The 19,333-nt window shown below is 34.3% G+C and overlaps 4 protein-coding genes across 4 annotated transcripts; 3 read left to right on the top strand and 1 right to left on the bottom strand.

Moving 5' to 3' along the window:
• The first annotated feature begins 810 nt into the window (after positions 1-810).
• On the top strand, positions 811-2,557 carry LOC145158347 (uncharacterized). The gene is made up of 2 exons (XM_079077257.1): positions 811-1,666; positions 1,788-2,557. The coding sequence occupies exons 1-2, from the start codon at positions 811-813 to the stop codon at positions 2,555-2,557; spliced, it is 1,626 nt and encodes a 541-aa protein (XP_078933383.1).
• A 6,283-nt stretch (positions 2,558-8,840) lies between these two features.
• LOC145158346 (uncharacterized) lies at positions 8,841-9,227 on the top strand. Its single transcript, XM_079077256.1, has one exon. It carries the CDS (start codon positions 8,841-8,843, stop codon positions 9,225-9,227), a length of 387 nt encoding a protein of 128 aa, XP_078933382.1.
• A 209-nt stretch (positions 9,228-9,436) lies between these two features.
• On the bottom strand, positions 9,437-10,043 carry LOC145160625 (uncharacterized). Its single transcript, XM_079079903.1, has one exon. It carries the CDS (start codon positions 9,821-9,823, stop codon positions 9,614-9,616), a length of 210 nt encoding a protein of 69 aa, XP_078936029.1. The 5' UTR covers positions 9,824-10,043; the 3' UTR covers positions 9,437-9,613.
• A 451-nt stretch (positions 10,044-10,494) lies between these two features.
• Positions 10,495-11,113, top strand: LOC145160624 (uncharacterized). Its single transcript, XM_079079902.1, has one exon. It carries the CDS (start codon positions 10,689-10,691, stop codon positions 10,896-10,898), a length of 210 nt encoding a protein of 69 aa, XP_078936028.1. The 5' UTR covers positions 10,495-10,688; the 3' UTR covers positions 10,899-11,113.
• The last annotated feature ends 8,220 nt before the right edge of the window (positions 11,114-19,333 follow it).

Raw genomic sequence — 19,333 nt, 5'->3', positions numbered from 1 at the left:
GCTTTCAAATTTCAATTTTATCTATTGTCCTCGATTTAAGTTGTTAATCAACTGATTTGTGATGAACTGATGATGAAGTATATACTCGATTTTTCTGTTAAACATTGAAGACGCAAGTTTGTTCACAAATCGAACCTGTTAATGTGATTGAGTTTACCTGTTGCTTCACATAGAGCTGAGATTGAGTTTACAAAACAGTTTCTTTGTGCTAAAAAATCATTAACAGTGAGTTTGGAAATGTGATTGAGTTTACTATTTACAGAACTTGTTTACAGAGCCTGATATGAATATGGTGTTACTCAATAGTCAATATTATATGAAGTGATGATAAAATGTCAAAATGATATGATACAGATTTTGTTTATTTGAGTGAACATTTTTAATGTGCTAAAAATCCTGGTCTTACTTCAAAAAATTCTAGAGAAATAGCTCGATCTCCCTTCATGAAGATTACTCCCAAAACTTAAATAAATATGTTATTTTAAACTCTCTATTAAAGCTTGGTAGGAGTAAATGCCAAATGGTGATATATGAATAAGATTTATAGTTTCATAAATAACAGCAACTTTTTTTTATACCTTTATGTTATAGATATTTTTAATGTGTTAATGTATTTTTTTTATAACAGTTGACAATCAATGGCATCTAATGCATCGACTACATCTGTTGGATCAACCGCCACTGGTGCACATAAGCGTAATTCAGATGATGTTGGTTGGGAATATGGTGTCATCCCGGATAAAAGCAACATGGATAGATTGAAATGTACCTTGTGTGGAAAATTGTTTGGTGGGGGGGGGGATTTTTAGGATGAAACAACATATTGCTCATGTGATGGGGAATGTATCTTCATGTTCAAAGTCTATAAAAGATGATCAATTGAAATGTCTAAATTATCTTAACGAAGGGAAGTTGAAAAAGAAAGCTAAAAAAGTTCATATTGAAGACTTAAGGGTAGAGGCGAGACAAGAATTGCATGATAGCGAGGATGAAGTAGAAAATTCTTTGGGGTCGAAGGCACCAAATGTTATAGGCCCCATGGATAACTTCGCAAACATAATAAACCCCGAAGAAGTTGTGAAGGCGGGAAAGGGAAAAAATATTGATCTTAACAATATTGTCCGGAAAGAAGGAATATTAGCGGTCCATAAATTTATTAGTAGGTGGGCATATGAGAGTGCGATTCCTTTTCATGCCTTTGAAAGGGATAGTTTCAAAATGATGTTGGAGGTTATTGGCCAATTTGGAATCGGGCTTCCATGTCCTACTAGATATGCTTTGAGTAACCCACTTCTAAAGCTTGAAGTTGAAAGAACAAAAAATTTGTTGAAAAAAAACGAAAAAGAATGGAAAGAAGATGGATGCTCGATTATGACGGATGCTTGGTCAGATCGAAAGAGGAGAAACATTATGAATTTATGTGTTAATTCGAAGATGGGTACCGTTTTTTTATCTTCAAAAGAATGTTCTGGTGAAGCACATACAAGCCAACACATATATGAGTATGTGGAATCTTGTATTCAACAAGTTGGTCCCGAGAATGTTGTTCAAGTTGTGACCGATAATGCCACGAATAATATGGGGGCGGCGAAGTTGCTAAAAGAGAAAAGACCATCTATTTTTTGGACATCATGTGCAACACATTCCATTAACCTCATGCTTGAAGGTATTTACAATATTTTATTTATTTATTGTATTTATTATTTTATTTGTTGAGTACTTTATGTAGTTTAAAAATGTTTAATTATATATTATAATTTGTTATTTAATCGTGTTTATTTTTCAAGGTATCAGAGCACTCCCAAGGTTTAAGAAAATCCCAGATCAAGCAAAGAAACTAACCATATTCATTTACGCTCACCACAAAACCTTGGCGATGATGAGAAGTTACACCAACAAAAGGGAAATTATCCGACCGGGAGTCACGAGATTTGCTTCTGCCTTTCTAACATTACAAAGTTTGTCCGAAAAAAAGGAGCAACTAAGACATATGTTCTCTAGCAACAAATGGGAGGAATGTAAATTTTTCGGTAATCCTAAAGGGATTGCCTCATATAAAACGGTGACAAGTGTCCAACTTTGGTCCGGTGTGACACAATGTTTGAAAGTGTTCTCTCCTTTGGTGAAATTCCTTCGAATGGTTGATGCGGATTGGAAGCCCTCAATGGGTTTTGTTTACGGGGAGATTAAAGTTGCAAAAGAAGAAATTATCAAATCTTTGGGTGGTAACGAGAAACACTACAAGCCTATTATAGACATCATAAACACAAAGATGAAAGGTCGACTAGATTCAACTTTACATTTGACATCTTATCTTTTGAATCTGTATTACCATTATAATGATGCAAAACTCCAATTTGATCCCTATGTAATGGATGCGGTTCTCGATTTTTTTGATACATTAATTTTTGGAGATTTAGAGATGCAAAGGCAAGCCGTAACTATTGACTTGCCAAAGTACAAGAAAAAAGTTGATAGATTTGGTTTCGATCTTGCAATTAAACATTGTAAGGTGAATGATGCCGACTTTGATCCGGGTAATTCGTTTTCCTTTTAGTTATCTATTTATCTATTTTATAAAATTTTGATATTTATCGATTAATAATGTGTTTTTGTTTCAAAATCGTAGCTAGTTGGTAGGGACTATTTGGTGGCACAACTCCTCATTTGAAAAAGATTGCAATGAGGATTCTTTCTTTAACTAGTAGTTCATTGGGTTGTGAAAGGAATTGGAGCACTTTTGAAGGGGTTAGTAATATAAAACATTAAATTTATATTTTATAAAATTTAAATATTAAGCATGTTTAAACTCTTTGTGGTGTTTAAATTTGTAGGTACAGACAAAGAAACGAAATAGATTGGAGACAAGCAAATTGAACAATCTTGTTTATGTTCAATTCAATGCTAATTTAATGGAGAAAAACAAAAAGAGAAAAGATAGAAACATGGAAGTGCTATTATCAAATCATTCTCTCTCCGCTCAAGAATGGATTGTTGATTGCGATTATTGTGATGTAGCTGAAGTAGACCCCAAAACGGTTGATGAAGCTCTTGAAACCGATGTTAGTCAAGCACCTCGAGAAAGTCCAAAAACGAGGGAACTTTTCGATGAAGATTTCGAGTTCGAGAGTGAGGAGAAAGTGTTAGAAGAAGATGAATATGAGTCGGATGGGGTTCAAATAATGGAAGTATGTGGTGAAGATTAGAAGAAAATTGTTGTGCTTGTTAAACTTATTTTAAACTTTTATGGACTTGTTGGATATGATTTTGTGTGCTTGTTAAACTTATTATTAAACTTTTGTGTTTATTTTGGATGATAAATGGTTGTGCTTGTTAAATTTATTAAGTTATTATTAAACTTTTATGCTTATTTACTTATAATCTTAGTATTAAAGTTAGATTTATAATTTTTTGAATTATTTTTTTAATAATTTAATGGTCCCCGATTAATCCTCGTCTAACCGATTAATCCCTAGACCCCAGTCCACCGCCTAGCTAACGTCTAGCATTTTCTGCAACCTTGATATATATATATATATATATATATATATATATATATATATATATATATATATATATATATATATATATATATATATATATATATATAATATGTGTATTTGGTGTATATGTGGTATGTGTATGTGAAAGTATGTGAATTTGATGTTATTATATATGTATGTATGTGAAAGCATGTGTTTTTGGTATATGTAGGATGCTATTGTGTATTTGATATATGTATTGAGAATGCTATTATTATAGGATCATATTATATATATATATATATATATATATATATATATATATATATATATATATATATATATATATATATATAAAGTAAGATGCTATTATTGAGAATGCTATTTAAAAAAACAACATGGATTGTAAAAAAACAAATAAAGTAGGATGCTATTATTAGCAATGAGAAAATAAAGTAAACCACTACAATAGAAAACAACATAATATAATTGTTAAAAATACAATGTTATAATTGGAAAAAAGAAGTTATATATAACAAAAATATAAAAAGTACAATGCTCAAATAGAAAAAAAAATGTAATACATACAAATTAATATGCTATTATTGAGAATGCTATTTTTTATAAAAAAAAAAAACAATGTGGATTGTAAAAAAAAATAAAAATAAAGTAGGATGATATTATTAGCAATGAAAAAATAAAGCAAACCACTACAATAGAAAACAACATAATATAATTGTTTAAAATACAATGTTATAATTGAAAAAAAGAACAAAAATAAAATGTTATAAATAATAAAAATATAAAAAGGTACAATGCTCAAATAGAAAAAAAAAACAATGTAATACATATAAATTAAGATGCTATTATTGAGAATACTTATTTTTATAAAAAAACAACGTGGATTGTAAAAAAAAAACAAATAAAGTTGGATGCTATTATTAGTAATAATAACATAAAGTAAACCACTACAATAGAAAACAACATAATATAATTGTTAAAAATACAATGCTATAATTGAAAAAAAAACAAAAAAAAAATGTTATAAAGTATAATGCTCAAATAGAAAAAACAATGTAACACACATAAAGAAAGATGCTATTGTTGAAAATGCTATTTTTTATATAAAAAATAATGTGGATTGTAAAAAAAACAAATAAAGTAGGATGCTATTAGAAGCCTACCCTTGTAAATACGCTATCTGTTTCCGAATTGTTGTCCCCGTTTCAGGGGATACTTTTTCAATCATCTACTTTATGAATACTCTATCTGATTTTTATTTTCCGTATAGTAAAATCTAAACCTGAAATTATGTTTCAACAACATCATGTGTATTGATAAAATTTGGACTAGTAATCCACATCGAAACTATCCCGAGTTCCAAGTAGGACTCAAAGCGTTTATCGAGAAGTCCAAGTCACACATTGATAGTAATGGTAAAATCAGATGTGTATGTCAAAAATGTGATAACTGTTACTTCAAGTACCCGAAAACAGTGGAACGTCATATATTTATAAATGGTTTCAGTAGGTCGTACACGACTTGGATCTATCATGGTGAATCTTGAATTCTTCCAGTCGTCTTGCCAATTAACAAAATGGCTGATTTAATTGATGATGTGATGTGAGAGTCGAGAGAAAATGATGGCAATATTGATGAATCAACCTCGAATACAGGGGGTAGCGGTGTGGATGATCATTTTGCATAGTTGTTAGAAGAAGTGGAAACTAAATTGTATCCTGGTTGCACTTTTTCTTCCATTGAGTTTTTAGCAAAGTTAATGCATATCAAGGTGAACAACAAATGGATCACCCGAAAATGTTGACAATGTCGACGTAGTGCAAAATATCTCTTCATCCAATGCTCCATTTTTTATCGATTTCAGCATGTACTTTCAAAACATTCCTGGAGTCGTTGATGTAGAGAGTGCAACCGAAGTTAGAGTCAATGATGTTTGTGATTGCGAGACTGATTATGATGAGACCGATTCTGATTATGATATCGAAGAAGACACTGAAGGATTGTATCAGTATATCTTATAATTTTATAGGAAATGGTGTCGATATGGCTCTTGTTTTTGTACACCATAGCTGTTGTTATGGGCCGTAGACATGGGGGTGATGGAGCTGAGGACCCACCTTTCCCAGGCGGTAGAGGTGTTGGTCATCATGAGCAGGATGGTAAGTCTTACTATAAATTTTTATTTACTATTTTTATTTAGTTATTATAAAATACCGTTTCTAATAATTTTTAATTATATTTATAGCCGTGCCACACATGAGAGTCTGAGGAAAAGCGAAAAACATTAAGCTCGAAAAAGCACTCTTACATAATAAGTGCAAACCGATTGACATGGACTATGATAGGGATATGACATATGATCCCGTAGGAGAATCGAAGGACATGTTTGCACGCGAAGTTGGGAAAATAATGTGGCGGATGGTCCCTTTTGATAAATGGACTTGGAAAAAGTTTCCCCTGCAATAAAGGATACAATAAAACAACATTCAGGGGTAAATTATTTATGTAATAATATTTTATATGGTTAATTATGAATGGTTTTTACTTGGCTAACTTTTTTTTGTAGGCAAAGTTTGATTTGTATGGGATATCCAGAGATCTAGACGCTGCTATGTTGTTAGAGAGTTTTGAAGCGGTTTTGTTAAAAGGTTATCAAGAGTGTAAAGTTGATGCAAAAGAAATTTTTTTTTGCAAGTTAGAGGGTATGAGGATATCCCGAGAGCATTAGCCAACCCCCCACGTGATATGGATGTTGATAATTGTAGCAAGTCGTCGAGTATTTTCAAACGATTGAACACATAGCTGCTTCAGAGGGAACAAAACAAGTCCGTGAAATGCAAACGATCGTGAACTGTGGGGTTCTAGCTCGTATAGCAGCACTTGTTATAAGAAGGTAACGTATGATATTTGTAATTATTTATTTAAAATATAATCTAATTTTTAATGTTAAATACAACCTGAAGAGAGTGGAAACGTTTCACAATGCTCATATCGATAGGAATGGTGTATTTGTTAGTGTCGAGGCAGAACAACAATACGTAAGTATTTAATTATAATTTTATCATATAATTAAGTGTTTATTTATACTTAATTGTTAATCGCTTCTGGAAAACACGAAATCGGTTAGTGGAAGAGCTCTTAGAACAAACGCAAGGGCCAGAAGGTGAAAGAGGGTTAACACCCGCTCAAGAAAGAGCTACTTTCGAGAGAGTATTAAGTGAACGACGTGGTCATATCAGAGGTATCAGCTGAAAACCTTCTGCTATCCCACTGATTGTACAACCAAGGCAACCACCACCACAGTTAACACAACCACCACAAGTAAAACAAGATTATTTAATTTCAGTAAATGCATGTTTATTTGGTAATTTTGGTTTGTGGTGATTATTTGCTAAAAGCTTTGGTAATTGGTTATTTGTCCCAAGTGCAAGAAATAATAATGTAGTTTGGTTTTTTGTTCCTAGTTTAAAAATAGCAATGTACTTTGGTATCAATAAATGCATGTTGATTTGGTAATTGTGTTTTTATCCCAAGTGTAAGAAATAGCAATGTACTTTTGGTATTTCTTGTATTCAAGTGCAAGAAATAGCAATGTACTTTGGTATTTCTTGTATTTAAGGTTCTTTAGCACAAAAAGAATAGATTATTTACTTTCAAAGTCTCATGTATCTATATAATGATCAATAAATGCATGTTGATTTGTAATTGTGTTTGTAATTGTGTTTATGTTTTAAGTGCAAGAAATAGCAATGTACTTTGATTTTTTTGTCTGTAATTTAAAATTAGCAATGTACTTTAGCATCAATAAATGCATGTTAATTTGGTAATTGTGTTTATGTTTTAAGTGCAAGAATAGCAATTTACTTTGGTTTTTTGACTCTTGTTTAAAATAACAATGTACTTTGGCATCAAAAAATGCATGTTGATTTGGTTTGATAATTTAGCTTATAAGTTTATATATGTTGTTATTTATTATGTAGTTGGAAAATCTTCGGGCAATGCTCAACGGCTTAGGCCGTTTGGGGTAATATTGTAAAATCACAGAAAAAAATATGGTTCCTACTTGCTTGGCCGCGGAATTGCGAACGGCTTAGGCCATTTGGGGGGACGTTGCTGCGGAATGAAGGTCGGAACACGAAAAATCGAATGATTGAAGAAAGATTGTTGTTACAGATGGTGAGGCGATCCCGAAAAGTGCAAGAACTAGGCGAGGATGTGTTATCCGATGACTATGGAACTCATGTAAATGTTTATCCTCCTTTTGAAATTGTATGAAACCCTAATGGACAATAAACACGTCGTATTTGATTTATAAATGTGTTATTGAATCAATTATATGTTGTTTAGGGTGTATCCTAGTTTAATTGATAAGAACAATTAGGAAAACCCGATTTTTGCCATGGTTAGCTGAAAAACAGTTCCTCAGAGGCGTGTGGATGAAGAACAGATCCGTAGAGGACCTTTCTACGGATCCACAAAGGCCTCTGCGGAATAGCGTTTTTTTTAAATTGTTTTTTTTACGATTTTGAGTACCATTATCTTTCTTGAATCAATTATATGTTCCACTAAAGTCATAAAACTCATTTTTTTCATAACACTCTACACATAGACAATAAAAAAATGACTTCTAGTGATTAAAACATTTAGAAAAACGAAAAAAATGGTTTCTGGTCGGTAAAAGTCATAAAAACCGATAACATAAAAAAACGCTTTAAAAACGTCATTAATTAGTTAAAAACCGCTCCACCAACCATTTCCGTAGAGGTGTTGATACGTTCCGCAAATGTGTCTCTGCGGAACTGTCGGAATCATTTATATTCTTTCAGCTACCATTTTCTCAGAGATATCAATGTTCCGCAGAGCGTAACGCATTTCCACAGAGCCATCTTCTGCGGAAGTATGTACCCCACCAATTTTTTTGTTTTTTCCCTCTGACCTCATTTCTCATTGTTGTTCACATCCTTACAAGGCTTCCACCGTAGAACTGTAGTAGTCATAATCATTTTACAAATTTTAGGTTTTTCATGGTCAAATTCTTGGCATACACCTCAATTAAACCAAACTTAAAACTAAACGCCCAAGTAATACAACAAGTTGGACGATTAGCGTAGTTTACACTTTATTCTATATAGTGTAATTCCATACGAGTTCAACACGTGTTGAAATCGGAATAACAGTCGACTGGATTGCCGCCTTGCTGTGACGAATTTGGAATTACGGATGTGAGAGCTTATCCTGTTCGTCTCGATTTTCCAACAACACCTTCTACTCAATCTTATCCTCCATCATAATTTCTTTCACTGCGTTCTTTCAAACTCTCGTGATCAACACTAAAAGATGAGAGACCAAGATGATCGAACTCGGGTTTTGTACCAGCTCTGTTCAATGATCATCAACATCCTCGGTTCACCTCCTCTTCCTATCCCATTCCCCACCTCCTTCGTCGGCGCCACCGTAGCTTCCTCTTCGTCGTCATCGTCGGCCCCTTCTCCACAGCGACCACAGGTGTCTCCTACTGGATTTGCTGCACTATTTATCTCGATTTCCTTCGCGTTGATGCTGTTTGGATCCGCGATTTTCGTTATCGGGGTCATGTTGATGCCTTTGGTGATTGCTTTGGTAATGCTGTTCTACTTGGCCGGAATCGTTTCCAATTTGACTTACTTGGTCGCCGCCGTTCTCCGTCCATCTACGAGGATTGTTTCAGGTTTAGTTCGCTATTGACACATTTAATGGTTCCTTATGCGGCATGGAGATTATCATGAAGCTGAGAACGTTAAGTAACTAGTCCAGATCTAGCACATTAGTTAAGTTACTAGTTACAATTGTGTTAATTAATACAAGTATGAAATGAGCAGCCATGGAGATTTAATGATCGAATAACATCTTCCTTTTCCCATTCGAAGTATGATAACATGTGTAATCTATTGTGCTTTCTTCCAAACCGCATTACTTATCATAACATATTAACACACCACTGTTTCATAATCCATACACACATGATTATATACATTCCAAATAGCCATAGAATAATTGGAAAAAGAGTGAATTAATACTTTGAAAAGACCAAAAGGTCAAATAAGATAAGTAAGAACTACATTATATATCTGCTAGCCTATGTTGATGCTGATACCAACTGCAATGAGTAAGATAGTGATCATTCCAAAGAAGATGATTGTGTGGACACAAATGGAAACCCCACTCGTCTGGAAGTTATTAAACTCAACTGCACGCCCTTTACCCGGAAGCTGAAACAGCAAACCGGGCGACAACAGCACAAACAGCAACACCCCTATTAGAACAGGTGCCCAATCTGCCATTTAATAATTTTCTTTTTGTATAGATTTAAGCCAAACCATGTACATGGTATACATGATATATAAATGGAAACCTTAGCCATATGGCATATGACAAAAAAACTAGGTGACAAAGGACACATACAAATTTCGCCTGTGAAGCATCGTATACGTCGTTCTTCGTATTAACATTTGTCTGACTATGAATATTTAAGCCGGCAGATGGCATAGAATATGTAGATAGTAGACTATATAAACTTACTTGCTTTTTCTATTTAGTGCAATTTGTCAGCTTTCCAATTTATAAATTATATATTGTTTTCCTGTTCAACTATATATTTAACATCATGTGCTCATCGGACATGACATAAAATAATGAGAATGTATCGTGCCTATATAGTGATCTCTTTATTTCAAGATCCACGAGTAAAGCAAACAGGATATATATATATATCTCAATATGGCGCTTCGTAAGCCATCTAGCTTTACACCTACATCGAGTGCTTCCTTTTTTCGTAATCTTTTCTTTGCACAAATGACAACGATTAATCTCTAACCACAATAAAAAGGCAGATGAAAAGAAACACTCTTGGGATCAATAATTGTAAAAAGAACAAAAAAGAAGGTTGTAAGATAAAGCAAAAGCCCATGGCCTCCACTAGAGAAAGAAAATAAAAAACATACCTTCCCTCCAATCCTTCATTTCCACTATTTTTTGTTTTCCTTTTGAAGTTTAGCATCCCCTCCCTGCCTTCATCACCAAGTAAGTTGGTTAATTCCCTCTACTTATAATTTGCAACTCCTACATTCTCTCACTTAACCTGAAAGGAGGCTCACTCACTCACTCACTCGTTAAACTCAGTGCCATATTTTTTTATATCAAATTAAGATGCATACAGATTGGGGTCCAGCTGCTGTTGCAGTGGTGATGTTTGTATTGTTGTCCCCGGGGTTGCTATTTCAATTGCCAGCGAGGACAAGAGTGATAGAATTTGGTAATATGTACACCAGTGGCATATCGATTCTAGTTCATGCGATTTTGTACTTTTGTATTTACACCATCTTGGTTGTAGCTATTGGTATTCACATTCGTACTTGATTGATGATTCTCGCTCCTTTTTATATGCTCCAAGGCTTCTTTCCGTTTGTTATATACATTTTGTTCTTGTTGGATATGGCCTATGGGATTTACCTAAATTTTTGGTATCTCATATGTTGTGCACTTTATGGGATGCTTTTAGGCATGTAATAACCTATTTCAATGTTTTTTTTTACCATGTTGATGTTTAGAAAATGAATTTTGTTGATTCTATCCATTAGTTTGAGATGTTTTCAACTGTGGATATATGTTTGTTTATATCCCATGCATCATGAATTTATTTGTTGGCAGTTTGTTGAAGGGGTATTTATCGTTTAGCTGAACCAAGAGATCCTTGATCATTTGTTTTAATTTTTCTTTTAAATGTGTCGAGTATTTTTCACCTTAAAAAGTCTATATTACAAGGGGAGCACAAACCGATTGGGCTCGATCTCCAGGCTTTTTCAGAATTGTCTGGACTATTGGGCTCTTCAATGTTTTGGGCAGGGCCAACCTCAACTGAGTTTTAGTTGCGCGTACATCTTACACTTTACACTACTATTTAACATTCTATTTTTAAATCTAGTGCCGAACAACACTTGAGTTTTATCTATTAGGTGATGAACACTTTTTTTCAACTACACAATTTTAGTATTTACCCAAAAACAGAGGTCTGGTGAATAAAACCAAAGTAATTGAAAGTCTGAAAGTTTTAAATTACAATTAGTAGTAGGGATAAGCACAGGTAGGCACCTAATTATCTGTAATCCGAGCTGAGTTCTGTGAATGTTAGAACCGCGTTTGAAACTCTTTCCTAAAACAAATTATTTGATTTTTTTAGTTTTTTTGATGGTTTCGATTTTCAAAATAAATCAATTAACTATTTTAAATTAAATATATGAACTACAAAAATTAGGCATCACAAAATTGTTCAATTTATCTTTAAGTTTACGGAGGTGATAAAGAATGATAGGCTTTCTATGTAGTGAACTTCTTGTTGAAATAATAATGTATGATGCTTAAAACGTAATTATATTATATACCACTTTGCAAGTTGCAACGTTGATGGAAGTTTCTATTGACTATGACAACTCTTCTACTTTTACGAAAATTATATATTTCACCTTTCTATTTTTTTTAAAATACTTTATAAAATAATATTTTTCATTATTTTATATTTTAAAATGTCACTTTGAGCCAATTCAATTTGTACTTTGTAAAATGTGATTTTCACGTCTTTCAATTTCTAAATTTTTGTGTTTATCCCTCGTAGTATGTATATGTCGGTATAAATTCAAAATGGTCACGTTTAGACGTAATTTATAACTTTCGTTTGCTATTTTTAGAAACAAAAAACTTACACGGCTTTTTCATTTACGTGTCGATATAAATTTGAGTTTGTCCACGTTTCGACATTTTTTTTATGTTTTTGTTCTTATTTTTATGTATGTTTCCTTCGTATAATTCATATCACATATAATACAATTTTTATTTTTTGAACTTCCGTTCCTTAACTTTAAAAAAAAAATATTACTTACTTATTTCTATATATATGTCGGTATAAATTCAAGTTTTTATAGATTTCGATATAAATTTTGTGTATGTTTCTGTGCTCATTTTGTATACGTTTCTTATTTATGAGTTCAACCACATATAATACATTTTCATTCAATATTTGAGTAAGTCATAGAATGTTTCTGTGCTTATTTTGGGTCTTGAGGAAGTGTTTACCTTGTGGGCCAAGGTTTGGGTAGAGTTCATTTTAGGACAAGAGTATGTGAGAGGTAGAATGGTCTTTTACCCCAATGGGGACTTATGGTTAAGTTATGAGAATCCCAAACTTATCTAATTTGTATGATGATCAGTAGCTGAGGGAGTCGAGAGATCAGCAGTTCGGGGATCTGCCAACTAGCAGCCAGAGGTTTATTCGCGGAATTCTGCAATCAGCTTGTGAGGTGAGTTTTCTCATGTAGGAACAGGTCGAAGGCACCAATGCCGGCCAGTTTATGTATGTTAGTATGTTCCGGACTAAGGTCCGATTTCGGGCGTTACCCGATGAATGTTTGTATGCTTGATGTCTTCATGATTCTTGCATGTGCTTGTTTTATATGTTTCTGGACTTCGGTCCGATGTCAGGGAAAGCCCGAGGAATGTTTGTATGCTTCCGAATTTAGGTCTGATGTCGGGCGGGGCCCGAGGAATGTTTATATGTATGTTTCCGAACTACGGTTCGATGTCGGGTGGTACCCGGTGAAGGAATGCATGTTTAGTTATACTTGTCGTCTTTGTGATACTTGTATGTGCCTGGTAGGGAGGTGAGTGTGGGTAGGGTCACGTATCTCACCACTAGTTGAGAGTGGACGAAGTTCCATATCTCATCATTAGCAGAGTAGGGGCGGGGCCCACGATAGGCAAGGCCTTAAGACTAGAATATATAGTATTGTGTATGATTATTTATGTACTAGCATGATTATATGTTATTGTTTGTATGAGTATAGCAGGCGGGGCCCAGAGACAGGCGGGGCCTGGTAGAAACAGATCTGTACACCGAGCGAGGCTCGATGTCAGGCGGGGCCTGATGTCGGACTCTGTCTGACGCCGGGCGGGGCCCGAGGAAGGGGCGGGGGCCCAGTTTATGTGATTATGTGTATGGTATGTGGTAGTTTGGGGAGACTCACTAAGCTTCGTGCTTATAGTTTTCAGTTTTGGTTTCAGGTACTTCCAGTAGCAAGAGGAAGAGCTTGAGATGATTGCAGTGCACACACCATTTGTTAGCCTGGGATGTTTATACTCTGATATATTTGACAGTTGTTTATGATATTTTTAGGATACACGACTTATGATTTTTATATGATGATGATAACTATGGGTTTCTTAATGATTTAAAATGAAATTTTTGGACTGTATTTTTGGGATGTTTCATTGAGGGTTCAAGTTCCTTTGTGGAAAAATGTGTAGAAATGAGAGTATGATTTGATGGGATGTGTGTGTGTGTGTGTTTGACATTCAAAAATAAATAATAATATGGGTGTTAGTTTATTACGTCTAATGTTTTTGGATAGAACCGATTCAATCAAACTATGCATTAGATATCATATATATTTTCAGACTGATCTATTTCAACTAACCAAACCTATTTAACTGAAATTAAGATATTATAGACGTGTTTGACAAAACTAGCTGATAGCTAGAAGTTGATAGGTGGTATCTAGTAGTCGATAGTTTGTAGTTGATAATTGGTAGTTGGTAGCTAGTAGCCAATAACTAAAATATCTAACGTTCATTTTGTGCATAAGTGTTCGACAAAAATAAATTTTAGCTTTTAAAGATGTAAATTTTATAAAAATCAAATCCAAAAGCTCCTAAAAGCTACTTAAAGTAGCTTTGGATTAAGAATTTTTGTTTAAAATAAAACTAGAAACTCTTACTGTCGAAGAAGCTTTTTTTTCCATAGTTTTTTTTGTTAAACGTTAAATGCTCTAAAAAACTTTGTGCCAAACATGCAATATTGTAATTTGATGGATGTTAATTAGATGGTAGTTTGATATTTATTACATAAATCTAATTTATGATAAATGGATTGGATTGGTGCAATTTGTATTGGATCAAAGAATGCAACTCAAGATTTCACTGATGAATTTTGGATATGGACACAAGATAAGATAATATTCGTTCGGAGTTTCATGTCCACAAGTCATGCCCACACACAAGTTCGGTGACTTTGGTCTATGCAATCCAATATTTGTAACTCCTTGCACGCACATATGTGTTAGAGCAAAACCATACATAGAAGTTTGTAAACTCATTACACATTTATGCTTATAAACCCACTAAGGATTTGCTCCTTCTCATAAGTTGGGCTCATTCCCACAATCACTTTTATTTGCTAACTTTATTTCAAAATACTTATTTTTGAACATCAATATTTATTCACATATTATCCGTTTTTAACACAACATATATCGTTTCGAAGTTCTTACGGAGGAGAACATAACCCAATAAAGTTAATAATATATACAATATTATATTATATTTAAAAGTATCCAAAGTTTAATAAAAATAAGTAAGTTTTATTAAATTTTCCAACAATTATAACTATATGTACGATTTATGGGACGCTTTTAATCAGATTATCAATTTAGGGTATTGATATTTCCACCTACCTTTTTTATTCATCTATTTGGAAAAGAAAATATTTTAACTTTTATACCTACTAGTTGTGAGACTCATGTATTACATGGGTTAATTTAAAGAAAAAAAAAAGTTAAATATGAATGTCTAAATATTTCAGAACTTTGAATTTATAAAAAAATAAGAAAAATAATGAATTTTTAAAATTGAAATACTTTTTATCTTTTAAATTAAAAAAAATAATTTAAATAAATAAACAAAAGAAACTAATGAACTTTAATTTGGAAATTGTTAAATTAGAAGGTAAGCCATTAATAAAATTGATATCTATTTATTACTACATTTATTGTAATTATTATATTAAAATATTATGTGAAATTTAATAAATTAGGAAAACTCATAAAATAACATGTGGAATAAAAATTAATTTAAAATAACAACAAAATGACATTTGTCAAATTGAATGAGAGTGTGACAAGTAATAAAAAAAAACTTTCATTTATTAGAGTAAATTTGAAGGAAACTGGAAAAGAATAATGATGATGGGTATAAAAAGTTTTTTTTTTAAATGGATGGATAAAAACTAAAATGGAATATCACAATGCACCACAATAAATTGGTATTAAACATTTATTTGTAAAGGTAAATATTTGAAAAAAAATGTTATAAATTATGGACAAGGAGATTCGTACAAAAATTAAAATCTATCAAGTCGTTAGCTAGGCAAAACATGACATACACGTAATTAAAGCAATGGATGGGTTATGGGTTCATGCGCATCATACACTAAAAGCTCCAAAATGGCAAAATCGATGAGACAAACATGACATACAAGTAAAGAAAAAACACGAACAGCTAGATCCACAACAAGTCAACAAAAGGCAGGTTTTGATTGATAGGAAGTTAAAAACACATATATAGGCTAATTAATTAACACATAACACTATCCGTTAATGATCGATCAAAACCTGATACGACAATGAAGATCAGTTGCGTAGCTTTAACTAGGCCCTAGGGATCCAGATAGATCTGAGATCAGCCAGTGTAGATATGGATATGGAGGACGAGGACAAGAATGGTGTAGATGGCGAAGAAGATGAGAGTGTGAACGGCGATAGCCTTGCCGTTGGTCCTCATGCTCCCGAACTCCAGCTGCTTGGCGTTTCCGGGTAACTGAAAAAGGAGTCCGGGTTGCAACAATATGAAGAGTACTACACCCACAAGTATTGGTCCCCAGTCTGCCATTAATTTCTTCGGACTCCAGATGATGTTGAAGAAACGGAATTAGGGAAAGGGAAAAAGGGGCAAATTGAAGAAGACGTTGTGAGCGGGGTGTGAACAGGTTTAAAGCGAGCATGTAAAAGTGTGTGTGTGTACGTGTAAACGTGTGTGCACGTGGACGTCTTTTCCCACAAATGCAAAACAACGCTTTCGTTTCGTTTGCGAGTATTTGCGATTTTACTCGGGTACCAATATTAGCCAACAGTTTTGTGTTTATTTTACTAAAATTAATTAAAACTAATGTGATAAGTACAATAAGAATAATATAATATAATTTATAATTTGTAATTTAATATAACTTACAATACTGATTTTTAAATTATATTTTATAATACTATTTTTTCTATCTTATTAACGTCCCAAACTATAATATGTTAGTTTTTTTTTTTTTTGTTAATTGTGAAAAAAATATTCAGTTATAATAGTGAAGAGATATTGTATTTGAATGTTATAGAATATTAAAGTTCAGTACTATGATAAGAAAAAAAATGTAACTAGTTATATCATTGTCTAGTTCGTCCAAACCCTAAATTACAACCTCAAAACTACAACTATACGCCTTAGGGTTAACAATTTACGCAAATCAATACTATGTCGTTTATATAACATCCATTATTAGGGTTATAAACGAACATAACGTTCGGCGAACTATTCGTGAAACATTCGACGGGAAGTTCTGTAACGTCCGGATCTTGAGGTACTTTATGTTTTTTATTTTTGGCATTTTAGGGTTGCCACGACGTGGCGATGAAAATTGGAACACATGTTTCAATTAAGGCGCCACGGCGTAGCAGTATATGGCCACGGCGTGACAGCTGGCTGATGGAAAATCCTATTTTTTCTGGGTTTGCTCCATATTTAAAAGAATGAGGATGCTAGGGTTTGCTCACCCTCAGCCTCCTAAATATCTGAAGAAACCATAATCCCCTTCATCCATTGTTGAAGCCCTTTTTAGTGTTCTTGGAAGTTCTTGAAGGTAGAAGGAAGAAAAAGTGAGCTAAGATTCAGCAAGCAAGTCTTTATTCTTCGTCATAGCATTCTTCTGGACCTTAGTAAGTGTCCAAAACTCAATTTTTATCATGTTAGGTTGCTAGATCTTGAGTTTTGTCCCTTAATCTTCATGTTCTTGTTAGTTGGAGTGGTGAGATCTCATAAAGTTTGCAACTTTATGAATCTCTAGAACATTTGGTATGATTGTTGATTTGGATCTGAAGTATAGCTGGGTTTTTGAGCCACGCATGAGATTTTTATCAAAAACCCTTATTTTGACTCACTATGGCTTCAAGACATGCATTGGACATGCATGTCTATAAAGCACCAACTTTTATGTTAGTTTTGGTGTTTTAAACTGTAACGCCCCGATTCTCAGTTATTGATTTAAATAAGAATTTCGGTGATTCCAAGATCTACTCGACGAGTTGGTCGCCCTACTTGTCGAGTAGCAGCGGGTTGGTCCATGTAGTTTAGTGACCTACTCGCCGAGTCCAAGAAGGGACTCGACGAGTAGGAGCTGGCAGATGAAACCCTAAATCCCGGGGTTTTGCACCCTATTTAAGGAATCATAAGCCTCCTTCAGCCTCTTTACGGTCCCTTGAGAGTCCAGAAAACCCTAATCCGTGTGGTGCTTCATTCTTGTGTGTTTTAAGCTTTGGAAAGTGGATCTTTGAAAGAAGAACTTGGAGGACAAGAGGCTAGAAGCAAGGAAAGTGTGGGGGATCAGAAATCTACCTCAGATAGCATCATTTGAAGGTATCAAGTCGTCACCTTTACCTCATTTCTTTCTAGATCTCATTTGAGTGAGGTTTAGGGTTGTTTTGGCTTGGTTATGATGATATTGTGGTGTATGAGCTAGATCTGAAGTTGCAACTTCAGATCTGGACCCTTCTTGGGTTCTAGGTTCATAAAGTTTCGAGCTTGGTCATGTTTGAAGCCTTCCTTGAGTGTAAAAACTCCATTGTAAGCTTGGATTTGTCATTAAGAGCCTTTAGATCCATGCATGCACGTAAAGTTTGCAACTTTACGTGATAAACATGCCTTGGGAAACTGGATCTACAATTTGGAGCCTTAGCATGGCTTAAGATCGTCTATATGAATAAAGGACTGAAGAGACTCAGCGAGTTGTATGAACGACTCGACGAGTCCAATGAAGATTGTCGTAGACTCGGCGAGTTGTATGTACGACTCGGCGAGTCCGATGAAGGTTGTCGTGGGCTCGGCGAGTCAGTCGAGTGAATCGGCGAGTCGGCGAGGGTTTTCCCAACCTTTAGACACGCATTAACTCGGCGAGATATAAGGACTTGACGAGTCGGTGAATTGCACTCGACGAGTCGAGTCAAAATGGACTGTTGACCTTGACTGTGGACTTTGACTTTTACCAAGGGTTGACCAGTTGACCTTTGGGGGCATTTTGGTAATTTGGAAATTTATGGAAAAAGGGTTTTATGGTAACTATAGGTGGTGGAGTTCGTGTTGGTGATTCGAGAGTTTGAGCCTATCATTTTCAGTGCGACATTGTGAGGTGAGTTATCCTCACTATACTAAGGGGTCTAAGGCACCAAGGCCGGCCCATTGGATATGTTATCCTAGCAGTGGTTATGTTGATTATGAGGTAGTGTTGCATGCTAGTGGTTATGCCAGTTAGGTAGATATGTAGGACTATCGGTGATGTTATATGGTTATTGCATGCTCAGTAGTTATGTTACATGATTTATATGCTATGTGGGATGGGTTGAGGTTGTACTGCTCCGTACGGTAACCAACAAACCCTAGGAGCATTCCAGATACGGGCTAAGGGAGACTCGTACTGTGGGCTCGATGGCAATGCAGATGTGAGCTGTGGGCCCGGAAGGCAATCCAGACTCACAGTGTGGGACCAGGGGTAATCCAGTCTGTAAAGTTGTGGACCCATTATATGTTGTTCAGTTTGTTATGTTATGATGTTGCTGACATGGTTATGTGGACTGTATGTGTATCGGTATTTTGGGGGTAACTCACTAAGCTTTCGGGCTTACAGTTTCAGTTTATTGTTTCAGGTACATCAGGGG

Source organism: Lactuca virosa, chromosome 2 (assembly GCF_052849685.1).
Source record: "Lactuca virosa cultivar CGN04683 chromosome 2, Lactuca_virosa_CGN04683_v6, whole genome shotgun sequence".
Classification (NCBI taxonomy): domain Eukaryota; kingdom Viridiplantae; phylum Streptophyta; class Magnoliopsida; order Asterales; family Asteraceae; genus Lactuca; species Lactuca virosa.
Note: the sequence above shows the minus strand (reverse complement) of the source record. Positions and strands in the feature narration are given on the sequence as shown.

What these genes read in the sequence shown, in the direction of transcription:
- LOC145158347 (XM_079077257.1), top strand. Translation starts at nt 811, where the DNA reads ATGAAACAACATATTGCTCATGTGATGGGGAATGTATCTTCATGTTCA. An exon ending in CATTAACCTCATGCTTGAAG is followed by an intron (nt 1,667 to 1,787) that starts GTATTTACAATA and finishes TTATTTTTCAAG; the next exon opens with GTATCAGAGCACTCCCAAGG.
- LOC145158346 (XM_079077256.1), top strand. Translation starts at nt 8,841, where the DNA reads ATGAGAGACCAAGATGATCGAACTCGGGTTTTGTACCAGCTCTGTTCA.
- LOC145160625 (XM_079079903.1), bottom strand. Translation starts at nt 9,823, where the DNA reads ATGGCAGATTGGGCACCTGTTCTAATAGGGGTGTTGCTGTTTGTGCTG.
- LOC145160624 (XM_079079902.1), top strand. Translation starts at nt 10,689, where the DNA reads ATGCATACAGATTGGGGTCCAGCTGCTGTTGCAGTGGTGATGTTTGTA.